Genomic DNA, 22,249 nt, shown 5'->3' on the forward strand with positions numbered 1-22,249 from the left:
CCTGAGTTTCAACTCAAAGACATTTCTCAAGCATGTACACATGCAAAGTGCAGGCCAGGGACAGCAACCCACATGATGAGTGTCACAACTTTCCTACACTCAAGGAGTTCAAGATCTCATGAAGAAGAGGTAGGAAAGTGGGTATGAGCATTTATGCTATCAATTTAAATAAAATAAGTACTATTTTAAAAACATACAAAGATAGAGCTATGAAAGTCCAGTGCAAAGGAGAGTGGGATATTAGGTTGTACAGCATGAAGGAAAAGATTTTAAGCCTCAAAGGACTGAAGGATTAAAGGCAGAGACAGAGTGGGTTATTAATTTAAGCCTTCTCTCTCTCTCTTCTCCCCCCACAAAATGCCAGGCATTTCCCAGGAATATTAGTTGAGTTTGATTTCAAGTATGTGTATATGAGCAGTAATATTTGGAGACATTTTGATTTGGCACATTAGTTTGTAGGGTCTTCTATGTCAGGATGTAGCAATAGGGAGTCTTTGATTGTTGCAAAGCTGCATCAGTTTGATCAAAGTCGCGGTGACAGAAGGATGGATGGAAGGAACAGTTGACAGAATGTGAAGGAACAAATTAGGAGACTAATGTAGCTGTCCAGGCTGAGATTAGGATTTGTTGTAGTGTAGCAGCTGAGAAGAAAAGGAGGGAGATTGAAGAGAACATACAAATGCAGTCTGTGGAATTTTTCTGTAAACTCTCCATGAAGGACTAATGATGAGCAGGATGGGGATGATTTGAAGATTGTGAACTAGAGATCTATGATTGTTGATGTAACCATTGAAAAGTAGGAGCAAAGTGAAGGATCAGAGTCTTCTGTTAATTCTAACAGAGGGGTTGAGAAAGTTTGGTACTTAGGAGAATTTGAGAATTTGCTATCTGCTGAGAATTGTTAGTCATGTGCTAATAAAAGCTTATCCAAAGAAGGAGCAGGATGAGAGAAACAAAGGGAGCATCAACTAATTTTTGAGAGAAAATTGCTCTTTAGAGATGGAGATAATGATAGCAAGCGAAGGTCACAGAAAAAGGAAGGAGCAGGGTGATCCTGATGCAGTGTTGTGGAGAGAAGAGTGTCAACAAAAGGGAATAAGTGACATACAGGTGGCCAAAACTCAAGAAAGCAAGAGAAATTTATGAGTCTACTCTTACCAAGAAGATTAATCCTTGTATGTGTTATCATATGTGCCTAGTCACTGGATTTCTCAGCAAGGTTTTCTTTGACAGAGGAAGACTTCTAGAAAAGAGTTCTTTTCTTTAGAGGAAGTGCTGCCAAAATATGAGTCACAATGAAAGCAGTGATTTGTGTTTTTATAATGCTTCCTGTGGTCATTTATACCTATTAACCTGAATCATACCTCCTTAGAGCTGGTTTTGTCATTATTGTCATTTAGCAGATAAGGAAATTGGTACACAGAGAAGTAAAATAATTTTCTAGAAACTATTTAGCCAATCATTAATAGAGTTGCTGGTGCTCAGATCTCCATGAAAAGGGAGCTGAGGTGAGCACACGGTGCTTTGTAACCCATGTTGTCTAGGTGGGCGATAGTTTCTGAGGCATTGGCCAAACCAAACCAAGACTGAAATGGTGATTTGTGTGTTGGATTGAGCATCAACTTGGAATCAGTGCCTCCTTCCCACCACTGCAGGAGAATCAGAGATTGTCAATGTGAATGATGAATTGCTAGGGACAGAAATCTAGACTCTGAGAAGGAAAGTCAGACTGGTGTTTTAAGGAAAAGGCAGGTTTCCTCACAATGATAGTTCAGTTTTCAAGGACAGCACAGTATGGCATTAGCCTTCAGGACTTTAGTAATCTAAACTTTTCATTATATTATCAGTTTTATATCCTGCTGTAGCAATTTCACTACAAGTATTACAGAGTTTTTATTTTGTTGGGTTTTTAAAGTTATTTTATGTATCAATGTAATACATGAATATAACTTTGAAAGTTAGATAGCGCTAAAAAGCTTACAAGAGCAATAAGCCCCAGCTATTCCCTGGGTCCCTCCTCTTCTTCCTGTCCACTCCATTTCACTCCACTTTCAGCTCCTTCATATACCGCCATCTTGTTACTCATAGATTGTAGATGTTATTAATAATCTTGGAGAGAGTTTTCGTTCACATATACCTCTTACTTTTTCTTGTCCTCCACAACATGGTTTGTTATAACTTTTGGCTAATATCTTACATATTATCACCATATAACCACTGTTCACTGCTAAGCCAACATATATATATATATATATATATATATATATATATATATATATATACATAACTGCACTCCTTTTCTTTTATAATAATTTGTTTTTCTTAGAATAAATATTTGTCACATCTGGTATTTCCTTCTTTAGCTAAATCTTCTATAGTATTGTGCGTGTAGATATCCCTTCTAGAGTTCTCTGACTTACTTTGTATGTGGTCTTACTTTTTTTCAGGAAACCTCTAGTGTTGTCCTCATTAGTTCTATGGTGAAGATCTGCCTTGGTACAGCCCTTTATTTCATTACTTGAACTGAACACTTGGTGAGCCCTTTTAATCTGGAGCTTATGTCCTTTTGTTTTGGGAAGTTCTCTTGTATTAATTTTTACATTATTTCCTAATCACTACTTTCAGTATTCCACTATTTTCTTTTTGTTATCTCTAGAATTTGTATTATTTGGATATTGCACTCCTTGCATGGATCCCCTAGCTTTTGTATCTCTTCTCTCCTGTTCCAATATATGTCCTTTATGTTTTTCTTTCTAAGATCTTATTTTTCCATTTTAGCCATCACACACACACACACACACACACACACACCTATATCTCTACAGATATGTATATATTGTAGCATTTTTCTTCCTTCAAAGATTCATTAGTTTTTAAAGAAGTATTTCTTAGAGGTGGAGGGATTGGAAAAAAATAAAACTGAGTGTTGGTATTAAGGAAGTGGGAAGAGGTCCCTACTGGTTTTTTGTTCCTGCTTTCCTCTGGCCTGATATCACCACATCTAGAACATCTCTATTTCCATATCTCCAGAGATTTCATTTTACATTTTCCTTATAGGAGTGTAGAATGGTTGTCACTTGACCATATCAGTTAAGGGTTAGAGACCTAAGGGGAAGGTTTTTATCTAGTTCTTACGTAGACTTTCAGCAATTCCCTCATTTTAGCCTCCAGCCTCATCTATTTTCTAGAATTTCTTTTCCCTTCATTGGCATTAAGCAGAGTGGATCACCCAGCTTCATATCACAGGAGGACCCTATTTTGAACTTTTTCTCCTCTAAATCATTTGCTATTCATCCAATTCATCTCCCTTTCCATCTTCAGATAGTGCGGCTTGGGGTTGCAGATGTCTTTTGGTTACATGCAATGTAAGTTTCTATTATTTGTTCTCTTTTTGTTGGGGAGAGGATTTGAGAATGGAGAAGGAATGAGATTCCTGACCATTGTGTTTTGTTTATAGTGTGAATGATGATACTATTGTTTAAAAGAACAAAGATTGCAGAAGGAAGAATTTCTCACTCATGACTGATCTTATAGGCAAATGGGTAGAGGATAATAATCTACACAAGGTTGTTAGATCATCTGAAGTCCCCACCTAAAACCATTTTAAACTACACTTCTACATTTAGCTAATACAGAATGTTTAAAAGAATAATATAATGTTTGGGTTTGAAGGGGTTCCTTAACTCCCATGCCTTATTTTACAAATTAAGAAATGAAATTCCAGGTCATCTGAAAGCTCTAAGATCCAAGAACTGTGCTGTTCACACTGTGGTCTCTTTTGGGTTAAGCATTTCTCTCTTCCTCAAAGAAACCATAAAAATATATTTGCCCCTGGGAAGAACAGCATGAGAAACTATTAATTAGTATTAATTCATTTATAAGATCCAATTAAGTCATCATGGCAATTTGGCTGCTGAATGAAGATCAACCTGAGAAAGTTTGTAAGATAAGTAACAGTACTGAGAACAAGAGGAAGAGAAGAAAAGAACATCTCAAAGCCCCTGCCAAATATCACTTATGATTATCTCTTTTCTTAATATCAAAGAAGTAAAGGGATCCCAGTCTAGGATGGGATCATTCTCGAGGACTGAGTTAGAAGTTTAGGTATTTTTCATTAATGTGGTGGAATAGCAAATGTCTCTCTCTATCTCTCTCTCTCTCTGTCTCTCTCTCTCTCTCTGTCTCTCTCTCTCTCTCTGTGTGTATGTGTTTGTGTGTGTGTGTGTGTGTGTGTGTGTGTCTGTGTCTCTATCTCTATTTCTCTATTAAGTTTTCCCTAACCATTAAGCTTTTCCTTTGTCTACAACATCCAGTAAACTCACTCCAGTATATAATAGGCAAAAAGCAGCATCAGAAATGCAATGGAAGAGAACTTGTTTATCAGTGCACCCCTGGTAAGAAGGAATACTTGAACCTCCTGGCTCAGGATTGAGGTGACCTCTTCAGGGAGCATGTTACAGTAGCAATGGAGGACTGCTGAGCAGTGTTCTAAGGAGGGGAGCTTTTTGCTTGGCTTACAATCTCACTTCTCAACCCTCTCCCCACACTGCCCTCAACATGTGACAGTATTGCTCTGCATGGGGAACCAGATTGGTAACCTATGCAGGGTGAACACACAGGAACCTGGCCCTAGACAGAGGCTCTGAGTTGTGCACTGTGAGGTGGCTGAACTTATACTTGTGCATAAGAGGCTCAGCAATGACCTTATGAGAATAACTAGCCTTGCTACAACATTCTGCCTTTTTTAAATGGTTAAAAAATAAAACCAGAATTTATTAAATACAGGTATCTTTCATTACCTCTGATAAGAATCAGCTTAAAGATAACATGACTCACGGAAAGAAAATGCGTAAAAGTCTCAAGAACAGAAGAATAAAACAACTTTAAGACAGCTCAGCCCTTATAGGATTGACTTAATAATCCAGAATATAAGAAAAGCAATACATGAGAAAGCTGGGTGACTGCAAGTAGGGTATGAGAACTCTAGTTCCCAAATTGCTGGAACACAGTACATGAATCTTTGAGCCTGGAAGTCTTCCAGAACACAAGGTTCTCACTTCTGAGTCTGCATAACTAGTCTGTGCCCTGGGCGCAAGCTAAACCTGTGGGATGATGTCCCAGACAAGTCACACTTGCTCTCCCAATGATCCTTGTAGGAGAGAAATGCAGTCTGCAGACATGGCAGGGACTACTTGGGCCAGGGAGCTTAGAGATAGTTATTCTGAAGCCAGTCACATAAAATCTTAGATTATCCTGAGTCCTGCATTCCTTTATCTGATTCCCACTAACTAGAGAGGTAGAAGTGCAAGACATGCAAGCCACCTTAACCCAATGTTTTTTCATTGATAAGCCAAGATAAACACAAAACACTGTTCCAGAAGTCTGCTGGACAAGCACTACCCAGCACGACAGGTGAAAGATTCTAAAGCCCCATTTAGAGTCCTCCACAAAATGAGGAGGTTCTGCTGTCATCTGATTTGTGGTTTGACAATCACATTCTGCCTTTAATTTAGCATCTAGGTAGGGATATTTGCCTACAATTATCTAGTAAAACTCTCCTTAACACGACTCTCCTATTTTCTTTGCACTATTCAAATAGCAGGTGATAATACATATTTGGTCCTGGACTTAAATCTGCTGCTACAGACTTAGACAGAAGAATGTTCTAATGTTTCCTAGGACCTCTGGATCTAGCTGTGCCATATCCATCCTATGCAAGTCACTGACCAATACTACATGCCTGTGCTACTGTCAGTGGTACAGCAACAATCTCTTTGCTGTCAATTAACCTCTTAATTGACATTGGCCAAGGCACTGTAAAACTGTTTTCTCACTGCTGGTCTGGGCATGCCCAAAGTCTTCAACATCCTGGAGTCAAACTTGGGTGTTAGGCCTGGGATTGGTTTGCCCCATTCAACTCCAGTTTGCCCACAGCTGGGTTCACAGTGTTGTCATGGCTTGGCCTTTTGGTTTTTGCCTTTTCTTTGTATAAAAGTCCTCTTCTTGGATGGAAGAGAAAAAGATTACAAACAACAAGAAGACTCTTTTTAAAATTTATTTTATCATTTTAACATTTATTCACATGTGTATACATTGTTTGGGCCACCTCTCCCTCCCCCTGCTTCCAGGCAGAACTTGTTCCACCCTCTTGTTCTCTGATTTTGTTGAAGAGGAAACATAAGAGATAATAAGAAAGACATAGGATTTTTGCTAGTTTGTGATAAAGATAACTATACAGAGAGATTCCTAGCATTGCTTCCATGCACATGTGTATTACAACCCACATGGGTTCATCTGTGCCAGACCTCTTCACTACTTTCTATTCCCATAGTGGCCTCTGCCAGTTTAAGATTACTATATTTGGTCCTATACAGTGAGTATGCACATCAAACACATTCAAGTTTTAGGTTTCCTTCCCTTACCCTGTTCCTCCCATGCACATTCTCCCCTTAGTGTGTGAGCCACATCCAATAATATTACTGCATTTGTTTTAGGTCTACAATCTGTATGTGAGGGAGAACATGTCATTTTTGGCCTTACAAGAAGACTCTTGTAGTTTGAAGATTCTTATGTTTATATTCTTCTGCTTTTATCATTTCATCCACTTGTATTACCTTTCACTTTTAGAAGATTCCAGAAGTGTTCAAATAATTTCTGCTGTTAATTTATCTCTGTGATATTCGTGTCAGCTGCTGTGACCTCTTCCAGGGCCTGTTTCCTCCAAGGACTACATGTAGTCCTTAAGAAAGGAGGCCAGCCTGCAGCTCAATAGAGTTGGTCTTGGCCACGTGACTGGTATGCTTCCTAAGGGCCACAGTTCTTGGGTCCCAAAATGAATGCTGAGAACAATGTGACTGGTCCAGCTAAGTAGCCGCTCTTCAGTTAACTGCCACCCAATTAAAACTCAATTGCCAGTACTGTGTTGAATAGGAGTGGAGATAGTGGGCATCCTTGTCTGGTTCCTAGCCAGAGCAATTAGGCAAGAAGAAGGAATAAAAGGAATACAAATAGGTAAAGAAACTGTCAAAATATCCCTATTTGCAGACGACATGATCCTATACCTTAAAGACCCAAAAAACTCTACTCAGAAGCTTCTAGACATCATCAATAGCTATAGCAAGGTAGCAGGATATAAAATCAACATAGAAAAATCATTAGCATTTCTATACACTAACAATGAGCAAACGGAAAAAGAATGTATGAAAACAATTCCATTTACAATAGCCTCAAACAAAATCAGATACCTAGGTGTAAACCTAACAAAAGATGTGAAAGACCTCTACAAGGAAAACTATACACTTCTGAAGAAAGAGATTGAGGAAGACTATAGAAAGTGGAGAGATCTCCCATGCTCATGGATTGGTAGAATCAACATAGTAAAAATGTCGATACTCCCCAAAGTAATCTACATGTTTAATGCAATTCCCATCAAAATTCCAATGACATTCATTAAAGAGATTGAAAAATCTACTGTGAAATTTATATGGAAACACAAGAGGCCACGAATAGCCAAGGCAATACTCAGTCAAAAGAACAATGCAGGAGGTATCACAATACCTGACTTCAAACTATATTACAAAGCAATAACAATAAAAACAGCATGGTACTGGCACAAAAACAGACATGAAGACCAGTGGAACAGAATAGAGGATCCAGATATGAAGCCACACAACTATGAGCAACTTATCTTTGACAAAGGAGCTAAAAATATACGATGGAGAAATAGCAGCCTCTTCAACAAAAACTGCTGGGAAAACTGGTTAGCAGTCTGCAAAAAACTGAAACTAGATCCATGTATATCACCCTATACCAAGATTAACTCAAAATGGATCAAGGATCTTAATATCAGACCCCAAACTCTTAAGTTGATACAAGAAAGAGTAGGAAATACTCTGGAGTTAGTAGGTATAGGTAAGAACTTTCTCAATGAAACCCCAGCAGCACAGCAACTAAGAGATAGCATAGATAAATGGGACCTCATAAAACTAAAAAGCTTCTGTTCATCAAAAGAAATGGTCTCTAAACTGAAGAGAACACCCACAGAGTGGAAGAAAATATTTGCCAATTATACATCAGACAAAGGACTGATAACCAGAATATACAGGGAACTTAAAAAACTAAATTCTCCCAAAACTAATGAACCAATAAAGAAATGGGCATGTGAACTAAACAGAACTTTCTCAAAAGAAGAAATTCAAATGGCCAGAAAACACATGAAAAAATGCTCACCATCTCTAGCAATAAAGGAAATGCAAATTAAAACCACACTAAGATTCCACCTCACCCCTGTTAGAATAGCCATCATCAGCAACACCACCAACAACAGGTGTTGGCGAGGATGCGGGGAAAAAGGAACCCTCTTACACTGTTGGTAGGAATGTAGACTAGTACAACCACTCTGGAAAAAAATTTGGAGGCTACTTAAAAAGCTGGACATCGATCTACCATTTGATCCAGCAATACCACTCTTGGGGATATACCCAAAAGACTGTTACTCCAGAGGCACCTGCACATCCATGTTTATTGCGGCACTATTCACAATAGCCAAGTTATGGAAACAGCCAAGATGCCCCAGCACTGACGAATGGATTAAGAAAATGTGGTATCTATACACAATGGAATTTTATGCAGCCATGAAGAAGAACGAAATGTTATCATTCGCTGGTAAATGGATGGAATTGGAGAACATCATTCTGAGTGAGGTTAGCCTGACCCAAAAGACCAAAAATCATATGTTCTCCCTCATATGTGGACATTAGATCAAGGGCAAACACAACAAGGGGATTGGACTATGAGCACATGATAAAAGCGAGAGCACACAAGGGAGGGGTGAGGATAGGTAAGACACCTAAAAAACTAGCTAGGATTTGATGCCCTTAATGCAGAGAAACTAAAGCAGATACCTTAAAGCAACTGAGGCCAATAGGAAAAGGGGACCAGGAACTAGAGAAAAGGTTAGATCAAAAAGAATTAACCTAGAAGGTAACACCCACGCACAGGAAATCAATGTGAGTCAATGCCCTGTATAGCTATCCTTATCTCAACCAGCAAAAACCCTTGTTCCTTCCTATTATTGCTTATACTCTCTCTACAACAAAATTAGAAATAAGGGCAAAATAGTTTCTGCTGGGTATTGAGGGGGGGGAGCGGGAGGGGGTGGAGTGGGTGGTAAGGGAGGGGGTGGGGGCAGGGGGGAGAAATGAACCAAGCCTTGTATGCACATATGAATAATAAAAGAAAAATGAAAATAAATAAATAAATAAATAAATAAAATTTAATAAATAAATAAATAAATAAAAAATAAAACTCAATTGCCATTAGTTAACAATCACACTCTGTCTTTTATTTAGCATGTAGGCCAGGGATATTTGCCCACAATTATCTAGTAAAACTCTCATTATGATGACTCTCCTATTTTCTTTGCACTATTCAAATAGCAGGTTGATAATACATATTTGATCCTAGACCTTTTCAAAAAATGAGATTTTTTTGAAGTTTTAGCAAGGATTTTTTTTTTTAGTATAACAAGATAAAGTATAGACAAGGTGGGGGGAAGAGAAACATTCCTTGTTTCCATGCAGGAAATGTAGCCAGACTCCAAAAAATGAGATTTAAATGTCTACAAATGTATGATCTGTTAAGGAAAGGGTTTGGCAGTGCTGATTTTCTACTCCAGTTTTGCATTTCTAGAGACATTTTGTCAGACAAAATTGATGCATGTGAATTCTCTACTAAAGTGTAGCTTGCAGGGTGATGAGGTAGACGTGAACCTCTAAAAACCTCAGACTTTTGATTTAGGTAGATGATAATGATAGAAAACCAGATCCTCTTGCTTCTAATAACATTAGAAGTTAAATATGTATTCATAATTGATAGTGGTTAATATATTTAAATAGATAAATATGAACTATTGAGTCAGTGTAAGTTTTTTATTATTTGAGTTCATTTTGTCTGAGTTCCTATTCAATTATAGACTAAATTCATATGACTTTTAACTTCATTGTCTTGAATCTTCCTAAAATAATAAAAATCACTTTTAAAAGTATTGCTAAAATTAATGTATTTTAGAAGGTAAGCTTAATATTAGTAATCAATTATTATAGGTTATTAATTTTAAGGTTTATCCCCTATTTGGCCTCAATTATCCCCCAAAAATAAAACTTCATAGAAAATCAAAATCAAGAGATAAAAAATTATTAAATACTTCCATGGTATAACTAAGAAATTGAATGTGATTAAGCAGAAATCTCTATTTGAATATTTGACTAAAAGAATGATTGCTTATACTACTTTAATTTCTGGTTATTAATTTTCTTTCATGTATTTGTGATACTCTCTTTTATAGAAGAATTACTTCAATTCTCCTCTACCACTACTTCCACACATTATCATACGTGACCAAGGGTGTTCTTCAGTCTGGAGGGATACTGTCTCTTCCTTAGGTCTTCAGCCTGGAGGACTAATATAGTGGATCTGTGCATTCCTCCTCCAATAGATACTCTCAGCCATGTACTAAAACCTGGGTATGTAGGGATACAGAAAGGGAATCTTTGCTCCTAAGGACATTATTTCCAAGAAGGCAGACATGAAAATGGACAAATATGAAGAAATACGATAGTTGGTTTAATGACATTAGACACAAAATGCAGTTCTTGGAAACATAAATATCCAAGCTCCAAAAAGACTTTTGCTTGAATACATTTTTGGCCACATGCATTTAAGTATTACCAAAAGGTATTTCAGGCAATGACTGGGAGTCCTCACTTCTGCCCCTGATGGGCTTTTACAACACTCTGCTCAATATTTTTCTGCTTTTAGCTGCTGAGTCTGGCAAAGAAGTGTTCATGCTTTCATAAGAAGGATGAAGGGAAAGTGAAGCAGATAGTAGACCCGAGCTGCCCATCTTCAACATACAACAGCTTCTTGTCCCTCACAGTGATTAGTGAAAATACCAAAATGAACATCTCAGAGGTTTATTATACATTAAGAATTCTGAATACAATGCAGACCAACAGAAATTCTCAGGGAATTCATTACTGTGGAGACCCAGGTGTCTCTTGAGGCTTATAAATACTGGAATCTACATTTTAATTTTTCGTGGCTTGGGCATCTGTAGAAATGAAAGCTGAGCTTTCCTCATTCTTAAATGGAATATCTTCTCTTGATGATTTGATTTTTTTTGGTCACAGTATACTGGAAGCTGTAGATGTGTAGATAGACGCAGGCTCGGCAGCAGGTCTTAGGATTATGTGTAGTCAAGGACCCTCCACACTAGACAGTTGAATTGACAGCTACCCTCCTTCAGCCTTGCACCCTGGTGCACTCAGGCACCACTAAAGTTCAGAGTTGCCCTCCACTCCACTTCCTCCCCTCTACAAATTCATCAATTAGGAGGTTTTCAAAATGTGGTTTTTTTAATGACATCAGCTGGCTGCCTGTCAGATTCCCTCTCCTCCTTCCAGTCACACACACAGAGGCATACTGTGCAGATGTCCGATGTCTCTAGAGGCAGCTACACTGACTGGCAGGTGCCTACTTGCCAGGGAGACCAAGTGGTTTTCTATTTTTTGATCTTTCATTGCTTTCTTTCTTGTTCTTTCCCAATGCCTGCTGCTTTGTCCTCTAATTACTATTTCCAACTACCACCATCTCCAATACCACAGCTAACATAGTGGCTGCTCTCTAATTCTTTTTCATTCCTGGACTTCTGGGGCTCCTTCTGCTTTCTTGCCCTTCACAACATGTTGGACGAGATCCTGGCCAGTTGGCACAGTCCTTTCTTCAGAGTGGTGACTGATCAGTCAAAAAATTGTGTTACTGTCATTGCATTGACTCACATTGGCGGTAGTATTTTTTGTTTGCTACATGGATTGATTAGTTGATCAATTCTTTACCTCATTTCATGAAGAACTTGGGGTGACTTCTTTAATAATGTTCATTTGTTACTGAGTGCTAAAGACTTTGGGATTCAATCCAAAGAGCTGTTTTAGAAACAGTTCTTTGTAGAATCAAAATGTTCCAACACATAAGCTCAGCACATACTTAATAATAATAATATTTTGCTTTCAACCTGCTATTGAATTTCCTAATTCCCTGGGGATGACATGGTAAAGTAGAGAGAGTGTGGGAGAAGATGTCTGAGTTCCGATCTAATTCTCCACCCCTCAGAAACCTTTAGGAAGTTACTTAGCATAATAGTGAAATCTTTATTTGCAGGATTAGTATTAATTAACCTGCATTTTTGAACATGGGCTGCCCTGTGTTAGGCACTGCAGAGGTGACATAAGAAGTTATATAACAAGATAGTCATGAATCATTTACCCGCAGTCAAACCTGAGGGCAAGAATGTCAGAGAATAATCAAGGAGATGAAATGAAATTATCTTTATTTATAGAAAAACTAGCAATGTTACAAGAGACTGGCAATGTTAGAAAAGCTCTGGTTCATGTGGTTAGGAATGGTTACAGAAAGGATCCAAAGGCTTCATCTTTCAGAATGAGTAGATCTTTCTGGTCAGTCTAGGCTTATCCCTTGAAATTTAACCCTCTGTTTACAGAGGTATAATGTGAACTGGACTACAGGCAGTAAGAAGGATATGAACTGATGAAAGGATGGAACCAAGAAGAGAAACATCCTAGAAATAGGTGTAACATGGTCACTCACAACTTAGATGAGCAGCGACATGCAGTTCGGGTCACCTGCCTATAACAAAATCTTTCTCCTGAGCTTCTCACCAGCTGACTAAGAGAGGAAAAAGTTAACAAGTCCAATCTCTTGTTTAAGTTAGTTGTTAAATTTTTGTCTTACTTGCTTATTACACAAACACTGATTTAGCATCAAATTAAGCAATCCATAAATCAAGCAATTAAGTTAATTAAGCAATTAAGCAGTTAGATGAGTTAACAAGGACGAAGCCATGTCCTGCATTACCACAGGAACTTGGTCAAATAGTGCTGCTTCTGTCTGTGTCTTGAACCAGTGCAAAAGGGACTGCTGCTTGTTGATTCTGCCCCCTAAGTCTCAAAAGACATTAGAGTCTCTGGAGTCTGCCAGTACCCCATCAGTGAGCACACTCTAGAAAGTCAATGGGAGGCCAATCTTATTCATCTTAGTTTGATGCTACTGTGCAAATGTTCTTTTTAAGAAATACTCTCTCCATTGAATAAAATTGCTCAGGCTCCCAGGAAGCCATGCCTTTCTCTACTCTTCTGTAAACATTGGGGGAGGGGACTAATGTGTCCCTGGCGAGGAAAAAAAAGTTGGTGTTCTCTGTTTATTCTGGTCTCTAGGCCGTGTTCCTTGACTACTTGGGTGTTGCAAGTCAGCAGAAGTAACTTGCCTTTGTTAGAAACTCCGATGTGCTCCCTGGCATTACAGCTGGGCTCCCAGGACCTACAACTTCTTGCATCAGTTTGCAATACCAGTGCTCTGTCCCAGCTTTGATGCCCTCCCTGCTCTCATCACAATGATGAGAGCTAAGGTGCTTCCAGAAAGCTCTTAGCCCACACCAGACTGGTCTATCCCAGAGTTCCAAATATTATCCTTGCAAGAAGTCCATGCCCTCAGGACTTCCAGGCCTTAGAGCTTCCCTTCTATTACCTCCTTCTTCTCTCAGGACAGTAAGCATCATGGCTTTGCTGTGGGAAGTGGGAGAACTGTCCTGTTGCATGAAGAGAACCTGTGTTCAGTTTCTTTCAGAATGAATTACAGAAATAAAGGAATAGAGCAAATTCTTCCATGAGACACTATTTCTTTTCCAAAATTCTGCTGGCAAAAATCTGATTTTTCTTGCAAAAGTCAGAATGTCTTCTTGATCTTTTTCTTTGTGTTCTTTCTCTAAAATTTATCTCATCCATTTCTCATCAATTTCCTGCTAAACACACCTACCCAACTCTGTACTGTACCCACCTCCCCTCTACCTCCAAGCCAAAGATGTCCTGAGTCAACAAAGCAAAGATCTTATATTTGGAAAGACAAAAGAGAAGAGTACCTTGACACATTTCTTACAAAATATCCTTGATCATGCAGGAATACCCTTGATAGCACCAGATGACATGGAATAATATGTTTATAGAACAGTGAAGAATGGGCTATGAACATCCCTGAAAGTCAGTCAGAGGAGCCAAGACTTGTCGAAAGATGCATTGGCAGACAGCTTATATTTTTTTTAATGAGAAGTAGGGTTTGAAAAGAACAAGCTGCTGGGGGTGTTTGTAGAGTAAAAAGAAAAGAAGCAGAAACTGCAGGAAATATTGGAATGAATAGGAGGCAGATTCCAGGTTGAAACCCAGTTCTGCATTTTACTATCAGTGCGACCTTTGTCAGTTTCCTCTGAACTCAGCTTTCTTATTTGTGAAGGAGAGAAAATAATACCTGAGTTATAGCATTGATGTGAGAATTAAACATACATACATACATATCAGATACTCAGTAAAGTTCACTTGCCTTTACTCATGCCATCTCTGCAGGAAAGCTGTTGTAATAATCCATCAGTGATTTGAAAAAGACCTGGAGGATGGTGTAGGCACTGAGAATGGGCAGGATGCATCTAGTATAAGGAACATTCCCAAGGGAAAGCTTCAGAATTTTGAGAATGTTGGGGCAAAGACAGTGAGTCACAAACATCCTTGAAATTTCTACACCCTAACATAAATGTTAGGAGGGGCAGCTGGTTTACTATTTCGGGTATTTTAGAGTGACCCAGGTATAGATAGTTATACTTGTGGGTCATGAGAAGACAGGGAACTCAATTGAACACATAGTTTCTGGGTACCTATTCTCTATAGGGCACTGGGATATACCCTGTGGGTAATGATAAATATTACACCCCACTTCTATCAGAATGCATGCAATAGTGGCACAGATGAGTTGTCACTTGTTAACACTGTTTTTTAAGGAAAAATTAAATAACTTAAAGTAGACTTAATTTCCATGGAGTACAGGATAAAGAACAAAAACTCATCTGGGGAGAGAGGCTTCTTCATACACAATTCTAGGTTGACTTTAGAACTTGAATCCTTAAAAGGCACAATGAATGCCATAATATACAGTCTCTTTAACTATCTAATTGCAGATTCTGAGAAGATACAGTAATCTTTTAAAATTATTGTTCCTTGAGGAAAGCAAGAGCATGACATTATATAGTCACTGGTGAAGGCATTTCTATGGGTTGCTTATTTACTATGATAAGGAGTTTTCTGGAGATCAAATTTTAAACAGGACAAAGCATAGAGATCCAAATGTAGGGTTATGGATCCTTTGCCTGTGCTACTCAAATATGTTATTTTGTGGCAGGAAGGCAGGGAGGGGAAAAAGATTAATGAGTGCTACAGTGAAACAAAGAAAACACCAGAGTTGGGGAATGTTGCCTGGAGACCAGAGGAGGGTCACCTTGCCCCAGAGGTTCAAACAGCCAATGGGGGGACAAGCTGTACCCCCCATTTCTGTAACCTGCTCTAAATGGTATATTAAAAGCCCCCTTTGTTCCCAGGGCTCAGCCTTTGGACAGGAGTCCGCTGAGTCGCTGACAGCCTGCTTAATAAACGTGCTTCCCGAGAGCTTTGTCCCTCTCAGTCTCTGAGTCCTCCTGCAACAGTTTCATCTTCTCTTTTGGCAGGGCCAGTGTGACAAGTGCTTACAGGCATCATAACCTGCAGTCATTACCTAGGATAGCTCTGTTGTTTTTATATTGAAGTCTCCTAAATTTTATTATACATAGAAATTGCCATAGGCTTGTTTAAAGTATATATGTCCCAGGACCCCATCCCTGGGAGATTCTGGGATTCATCTGGAATGAGATCCAGAAATCTGAATTTTAAGGCAGTGGTCCTCAGGGCACACTTAAGGAAGCAATGTTAGAGGTCAGATGAGTTGATGGCAAAGTTATGATAACTGAGGTGTGTTGCTTGTATTTCTACCTCTGAATGGAGGGGAGAAGGGGGTTCACAATGAATGCACCAAATATTCATCTGCTTATGTGTCTGTGCAAATACTAAGACTCCAAGGCACATGAAACAAAATATTTTGCCTTAAAATGTCAGAGTCTTAGTCATTACTAGTTATCATTAAAAAAATACTATAGTCTGTGTATCTTAAAACAGAAATTTATTTTCTCATGGTTCTAGAGGCTGAAAGTGTGAGGTCAGGGTGCCAGCAGGGTCACATTCGGATGAGGGCTCTCTGCTTGGTTTGCTGATAGCTGCTTTCTCCATGTGTTCTCATGTAAGGGAATGGGGAAGAACTAGCTCTGTCTTTCCTTGTAGGGGCACTAATCCCATCACAGGAGCCCTCCCTCATGAACTCATTAAAGCCTAATAATCTCCCAAATGCCCCATCTCCAAGTACTGTCAAATTAGGGGTTAGGGCTTCACCATAAGAACTTTGGAGGGACACAATTCAGTCCATAGCACTCAGATATTACTAGTCAACCATATAAGCCCTGGTGAAAGAGAATTACCACGGCCCTTATAGAACATATGGTCTATTTATTTATTTTTGGTAGTAGTGGAGCTTGAACTCAGGGCCTTGTGCTTGCTAGGCAGATGCCATTCCAGACCTTAGAACATACAACTTTAAGTCAGTAGTACTCCAATGGTTTTATCAGAAAAAAGGCCCTACAGAATGTACTCTTGTAGTGCTGCATGAAATGGACCCATTACATAAAGTTCTGAAAGTAGGAAATTTTCTGAAAAAAAATTTGAATATTGGCATTACTAGAGTTCAGCATCTTCTCCTACTCATCCTCATTCCTTCCTTATTTCTCATGCTACAAGTGATGCATTGCCAAGACCAGCTGATATTGGAGCCATATTTATGCATCATGAGTGATTTGAATGTTGCCTCAGACCATTTGCCTCAGTCCAGATTAATGAAGTTTATTTACTACAATAAGGAAAGTTAAAAGGAAAAAATACACTTCCTATTGTGGACTTACCATGAAGATAAGTAGCATTAAGTCAGCTCTTGTATAGCAGTATAAATTTGTTCTGAATGAGAAATTTGATTTCACACTTAACTCAGTATTAGAATCTTAAGTCAGAAAATGATTCATGTGATTTATGTTAGGTAGTAACTGAAACCAGACATTTCAGTTCAAATGCACAATGTGGAAGCGGAGACTCTGAAAGAATAAATATTTTTTAAAAACTTTAAAATACTAAGAAATTTAATGTACAACATAGGACTCTAGGTAATAAAATTATACTGTATATGGGATTCATGCTGAATGAGTAGATTTTAGCTGCTCTCATCAAAAAAAAAATGGGTAACTATATGAGATGATGGATGTGTTAATTTGCTTCACTATAATAACCTTTATGCTACCTATACAAATCCCATATTACCATGTTGTATACCTTGAGGATATAAAATAAAATTTTACCTAAAAAATCAAAAATATTAAGAAATAGCAAGAAAAAGTTCACATAACTACCACTCTCTAGTATTCTCAAATTCTCTCTTGGGAGAAATGGTGGATTTTTTTTTATAAGTGGTAACTATCATGAAATAAAAAAGCTCTCTCATTAAGATGTGACACTTTAATAAGCTTTTATTTTCCTGAAGACAACCCATTTGAGTACAGACTGGAATTTCATAGCTAGATACACCCTACCTATATACTCTGTGTTATTGATATATTCTGTTAACCACAGATAATGTTAATATATTATCAGTAGAAGCAAAAAGTTAATATTTTATACACATGAAAATTCTAGCCACTTGAAGTGTTCCAGCTTATAGTTCAGTAGTAAAAACAACAATAATAATAATAACACAATGAGCTGGGAGCCAGTGGCTCACGCCTGTAGTCCTAGCTACTCAGGAGGCAGAAATCAGGAGGACTGCAGTTCAAAGCCAGCCAGGACAATTAGTTCAAGAGACCTCATCGCAAAAAAAAAAAAAAACCATCACAAAAAAGGGCTGGTGGGATGGCTTAAAGTATAGGCCCTGAGTTCAAACCCCAGTACTGCAAAAATAAATAAATAAGCAAACAAATAACACAATGAAGTGAGTAGAATATTAAGTAATAAAACACACTTATAATAATATTTATAAAACTTCTTTAAAACTCTTGTCATAGATTTTGCGATTCTCTTCTATACTCTTCAATGAATGTTATTTCTCAAGTATCATCATTATACCTGCACACACTCACCCAGCCTTGAACCCTTCCTTTTCCCCCCAACACATCACTTACCACATACCCCACTCTACACACTGCCCTCCATACCACACTAATAACAGCCAAACATATGGCATTTATTTGACCACAGAAAGATTATATTCTAATGGTTGCCAAAAGTACTTACATTTTAAGTTGTTTATCAACTATGAGATTAAAACATATAAATATTCAGAAGCAATTTTATTTTAAATACTAATTTTCTAACAATGGATAAAGCTATTCAAAACGTGCAGAAAGGTGTAAGAAGAATCTGGTCAAAGCTCCCCTTCCCGTGTGGCTTCTCAGTCCAGATCCCCAAAGCCTCATAAGGTCAATTGAAAACTCAAATTGCTTTTGTGGCAAGCACTCTGCCAGTGATCTATATTCCCTGCCCTTTTGCTTTGCTTTCTAAAGGTTGCTAAATACATGTAGGTGCATGTATGTTTATATTTATATGTATCAATGAACATGCTTTTAAGAGTTGATCACCTGACACCATTGCACAGTTAGAATGGGCTACCACTCACAGAATCCACTGCCCTTGAATAAATAAACAAGCCTCTGTGCAAACTTCAGTTTCCTCCTATCTGAGACCCAGGTTTGCCTGGCCACATTAGCCTTGGTCTAATGTATCTGAGAAACCCTCTGCTGGTAGCCTTTGTGCTCCTCTCTTGGTTGGGGAGGGAGCAGGGCTGAGGCCTGAGTGGGAACTGACAACCCACCCTCATTCCTCCTGCCTGCCCTCATTGAGTTGTATGCCTCCAGGCCCCCAGGAAGCCAGTGTTCTCTTTGGTGAATTTTCATCCCTGATGCTTTGAATATGATTTTCTCAATAGTAGGAAGTATTTTTGATAGATATATATATATATGATACAGAAATAAATTTGCTTCAAAGTCAGTAATGTGAAAAAAGCTTTATCAGGTACCATTTGATGCAACTCAAACCAGAAAAAACAATCACAGATTTTTTTTAAAGGAAGTTATTTTGAACATTTTAATCAACAAGAATCTTGGAACTGGATAAAAGTAAAGATGCAGAGCTGTACAATATTTGTATAGTATTTCAATAGCCACTGAAATATTATCACTCATTGAGATATTACAGATAACCACAAGGTTAAAATTATATTGATTATTTTGTATCGTTGTTCAGAGACTCAGAATTTCTTTTAAAAAAACTTTCTAAAAAATATTCATAACCTTATGAGGAAAATCTGGAGAGCATGATAAATTTACATTTTTCCTTATAGGGTAAGGAAGCACAAGGAAATGAAATTATTGCCCAACATCATAAAGATTAAGATGTGAACTCAAATCACTGCCCACATCAGTTAAGAACTTGACTTACAATACGGTTAAATCTCACCTGATGTGGTTGGTGTTAGGATTTTAGTGCACATTGTTCTGGATATACAATTAACAGACACACAAAAAAACACACTAATGCTTTTAAAACCATATTCTTTTCCTTCAAACGTTAAATATATAGTATTGGTAATTAAACGATTCATATTACAAAAACAGTGATTTTGAATCAAGTAAATTGATGCTTGAATTTTATATTTGCTAAATCTTGTCTGAGTCGTTTGAAAAAGTGATTCTGTTAAAATTTTTTGGAGGGGGAGAAGTTCCCCCTAATAAAGTTCAAACTCAGCGCATCCAAGATTGATAACTTGGCCTAAATATACGGCTTCTCTCTCTCTCTCTCTCTCTCTCTCTCTCTCTCTCTCTCTCTCTCTCTCTCTCTCTTTCTCTCTGTCGTTAAAAATGTCCAATGACTTGAGGAGGGGGTTCTGTCCTAATTCTTGAAAAACATTAGCTTCTAGCCTGTTGCTTTGGTGTCCACTACCCATTTGCGTCTATTTCCACGATTTTTAAGAGCAGGAGTCACATTATTACCGCAAGGTACCCTCCTTACCAGGGTCGCAACGGAGGGATAGGTGTGTGGTATCATTTTAGTATTACTCCCTCTGAATGCCATTTTCTAGAGAACAGGAGCTGTTGTTTGGAAAGCCAAAGCTATTCTTCCGTGTCCAGCAGCCCAATGGTGAATCTGGGGTCAGTCTGATCCACCTGCAGGGGCTCTTCAGTGGGTGCTGTGATAGGCAGGAGAAAGCCACATGCCCTCCAGTTGAGTTGTTTTCTTGTCTCTACTGATCAGCTCCATGGAAGGAAGCCCGTCCCTGAGGCGCATGACGGTGATGCGGGAGAAGGGCCGGCGACAGGCCGTCCGAGGTCCGGCCTTCATGTTCAATGACCGGGGCATGAGCCTCACAGCAGAGGAGGAGCGCTTCCTGGACGCTGCCGAGTACGGCAACATCCCCGTGGTGCGCAAGATGCTGGAGGAGTCCAAGACGCTCAACGTCAACTGCGTGGACTACATGGGCCAGAACGCGCTGCAGCTGGCCGTGGGCAATGAGCACCTGGAGGTGACCGAGCTCCTGCTCAAAAAGGAGAACCTGGCGCGCATCGGCGACGCCCTGCTGCTGGCGATCAGTAAGGGCTACGTGCGCATCGTGGAGGCCATCCTCAACCACCCGGGCTTCGCGGCCAGCAAGCGCCTAACCCTGAGCCCTTGCGAGCAGGAGCTGCAGGACGACGACTTCTACGCCTACGACGAGGACGGTACGCGCTTCTCGCCTGACATCACCCCAATCATCCTGGCTGCGCACTGCCAGAAGTACGAGGTGGTACACATGCTGCTGCTGAAGGGCGCCAGGATCGAGCGCCCGCACGACTATTTCTGCAAATGCGGGGACTGCACGGAGAAACAGAGACACGACTCCTTCAGCCACTCCCGCTCCAGGATCAACGCCTACAAGGGGCTAGCCAGCCCTGCTTACCTGTCCTTGTCCAGCGAGGACCCGGTGCTCACCGCCCTGGAGCTCAGCAACGAACTGGCCAAACTGGCCAACATAGAGAAGGAGTTCAAGGTAAGCGTTGCGCTCCATCAGGCGGCTCTGCTCTGAGCACTCACCCACTTCCCCGGTGTTTGGCCCCTTCCCTAGTTTGCTCTGGAATCAGTTTTGCCCAGTGGATTTTAAATCACCTTCAGAGCCGCTCTGATGATACCACACACACAACAAGTTGGCCCGTTACTGCCCCAAGGAGAGCTGCGATAAATTCACTTTGGTCATGTGTATATCCTGGTTCAGAAAGCTACACTTGTGGTGCCACTCTGTGTCTGGGTAAGTAGTAAAGAAAAACATGTCAAAAGGAGGGATTTGGGGTGACCTCCTTTCCAAATTATTCCTCCTGGTTTGTAGTTATTTTTTTGGCAGTGCCCAACACAGAAGTGGTATTAGTTTTGTTTGTTGTGTTCTCCTGAATGGGTGCATTGTCCCTAGAGGTGCTGCAATACCAGGTCCACTCCCTATTCCATCTCTGCAATAGTGTTAGTCTTGGAAAGCCTCTTCGTGGGCCCAAGCATCTGTATATCCCTTTTGAATCAAGAGCCAAAAGACCAACATACAACGCTATTAAAATCAATTCATGAATGTGGCAAATGTCTCTCCCCTCGAATTCTCCAACTGTATATTCAGAGTGGTGAGCCATAGATGTCAGGTTAACCCAGAAAGGTATGGATTTTTTTAAATGAGTGAGCTGTTTCTTCTGCTTTAATGGGTTTTTATAATGAGTAAAATTTTTTCTAGACATCTTTCTTTTCCAGTCAAGTCAATTTTATTTAATTAAAGTAAGTCATATGTTTATGATAGGACCATTTTTATTTCTTACTCAATTGCTACATCCTTCTGGGCATTTGAATGTCTCTAGCTATTAAATCTAGAGCAAAAAGAACACTTTGTAGTTCTGGTAAAAACCCATCAGCTCTTCTCAGAAGGTTCTCACCTCCCATTTTCCACCTAAGAAGACAATTGCAGACACCAAATCCTGGAATTATTTTCCAGTTGCTGAGTTAATCTTTTTAGTTTAATGTTGTAGTGTCAGGTCCCAGAAAGAGTAGCTATTCTGCCTTTCACATCTGAATATAGTTTTTCATATTTAAATGAGCTTTATTAAAATGAAAGAAGTAATATAAGTCAGGTGAAGGAAAATCTACTTAACTCCGGGGTTGCAATAAAATGG

General features: G+C 39.2%; 1 protein-coding gene across 3 annotated transcripts in view; it reads left to right on the plus strand.

Moving 5' to 3' along the window:
- Nucleotides 1-22,249, plus strand: part of Trpc3 (transient receptor potential cation channel subfamily C member 3) — a 168,925-nt gene that overhangs the window by 77,206 nt on the left and 69,470 nt on the right. For all 3 annotated transcript variants that reach the window (XM_074041642.1, XM_074041640.1, XM_074041641.1), the window contains exon 2: nucleotides 20,325-21,096. In XM_074041642.1, coding sequence (XP_073897743.1) covers nucleotides 20,329-21,096 — 768 coding nt within the window. In that variant the 5' untranslated portion in view covers nucleotides 20,325-20,328. The remainder of the gene's footprint in view (nucleotides 1-20,324; nucleotides 21,097-22,249) is intronic.

The sequence above is a fragment of the Castor canadensis genome, chromosome 9, assembly GCF_047511655.1.
Source record: "Castor canadensis chromosome 9, mCasCan1.hap1v2, whole genome shotgun sequence".
Taxonomy (NCBI): domain Eukaryota; kingdom Metazoa; phylum Chordata; class Mammalia; order Rodentia; family Castoridae; genus Castor; species Castor canadensis.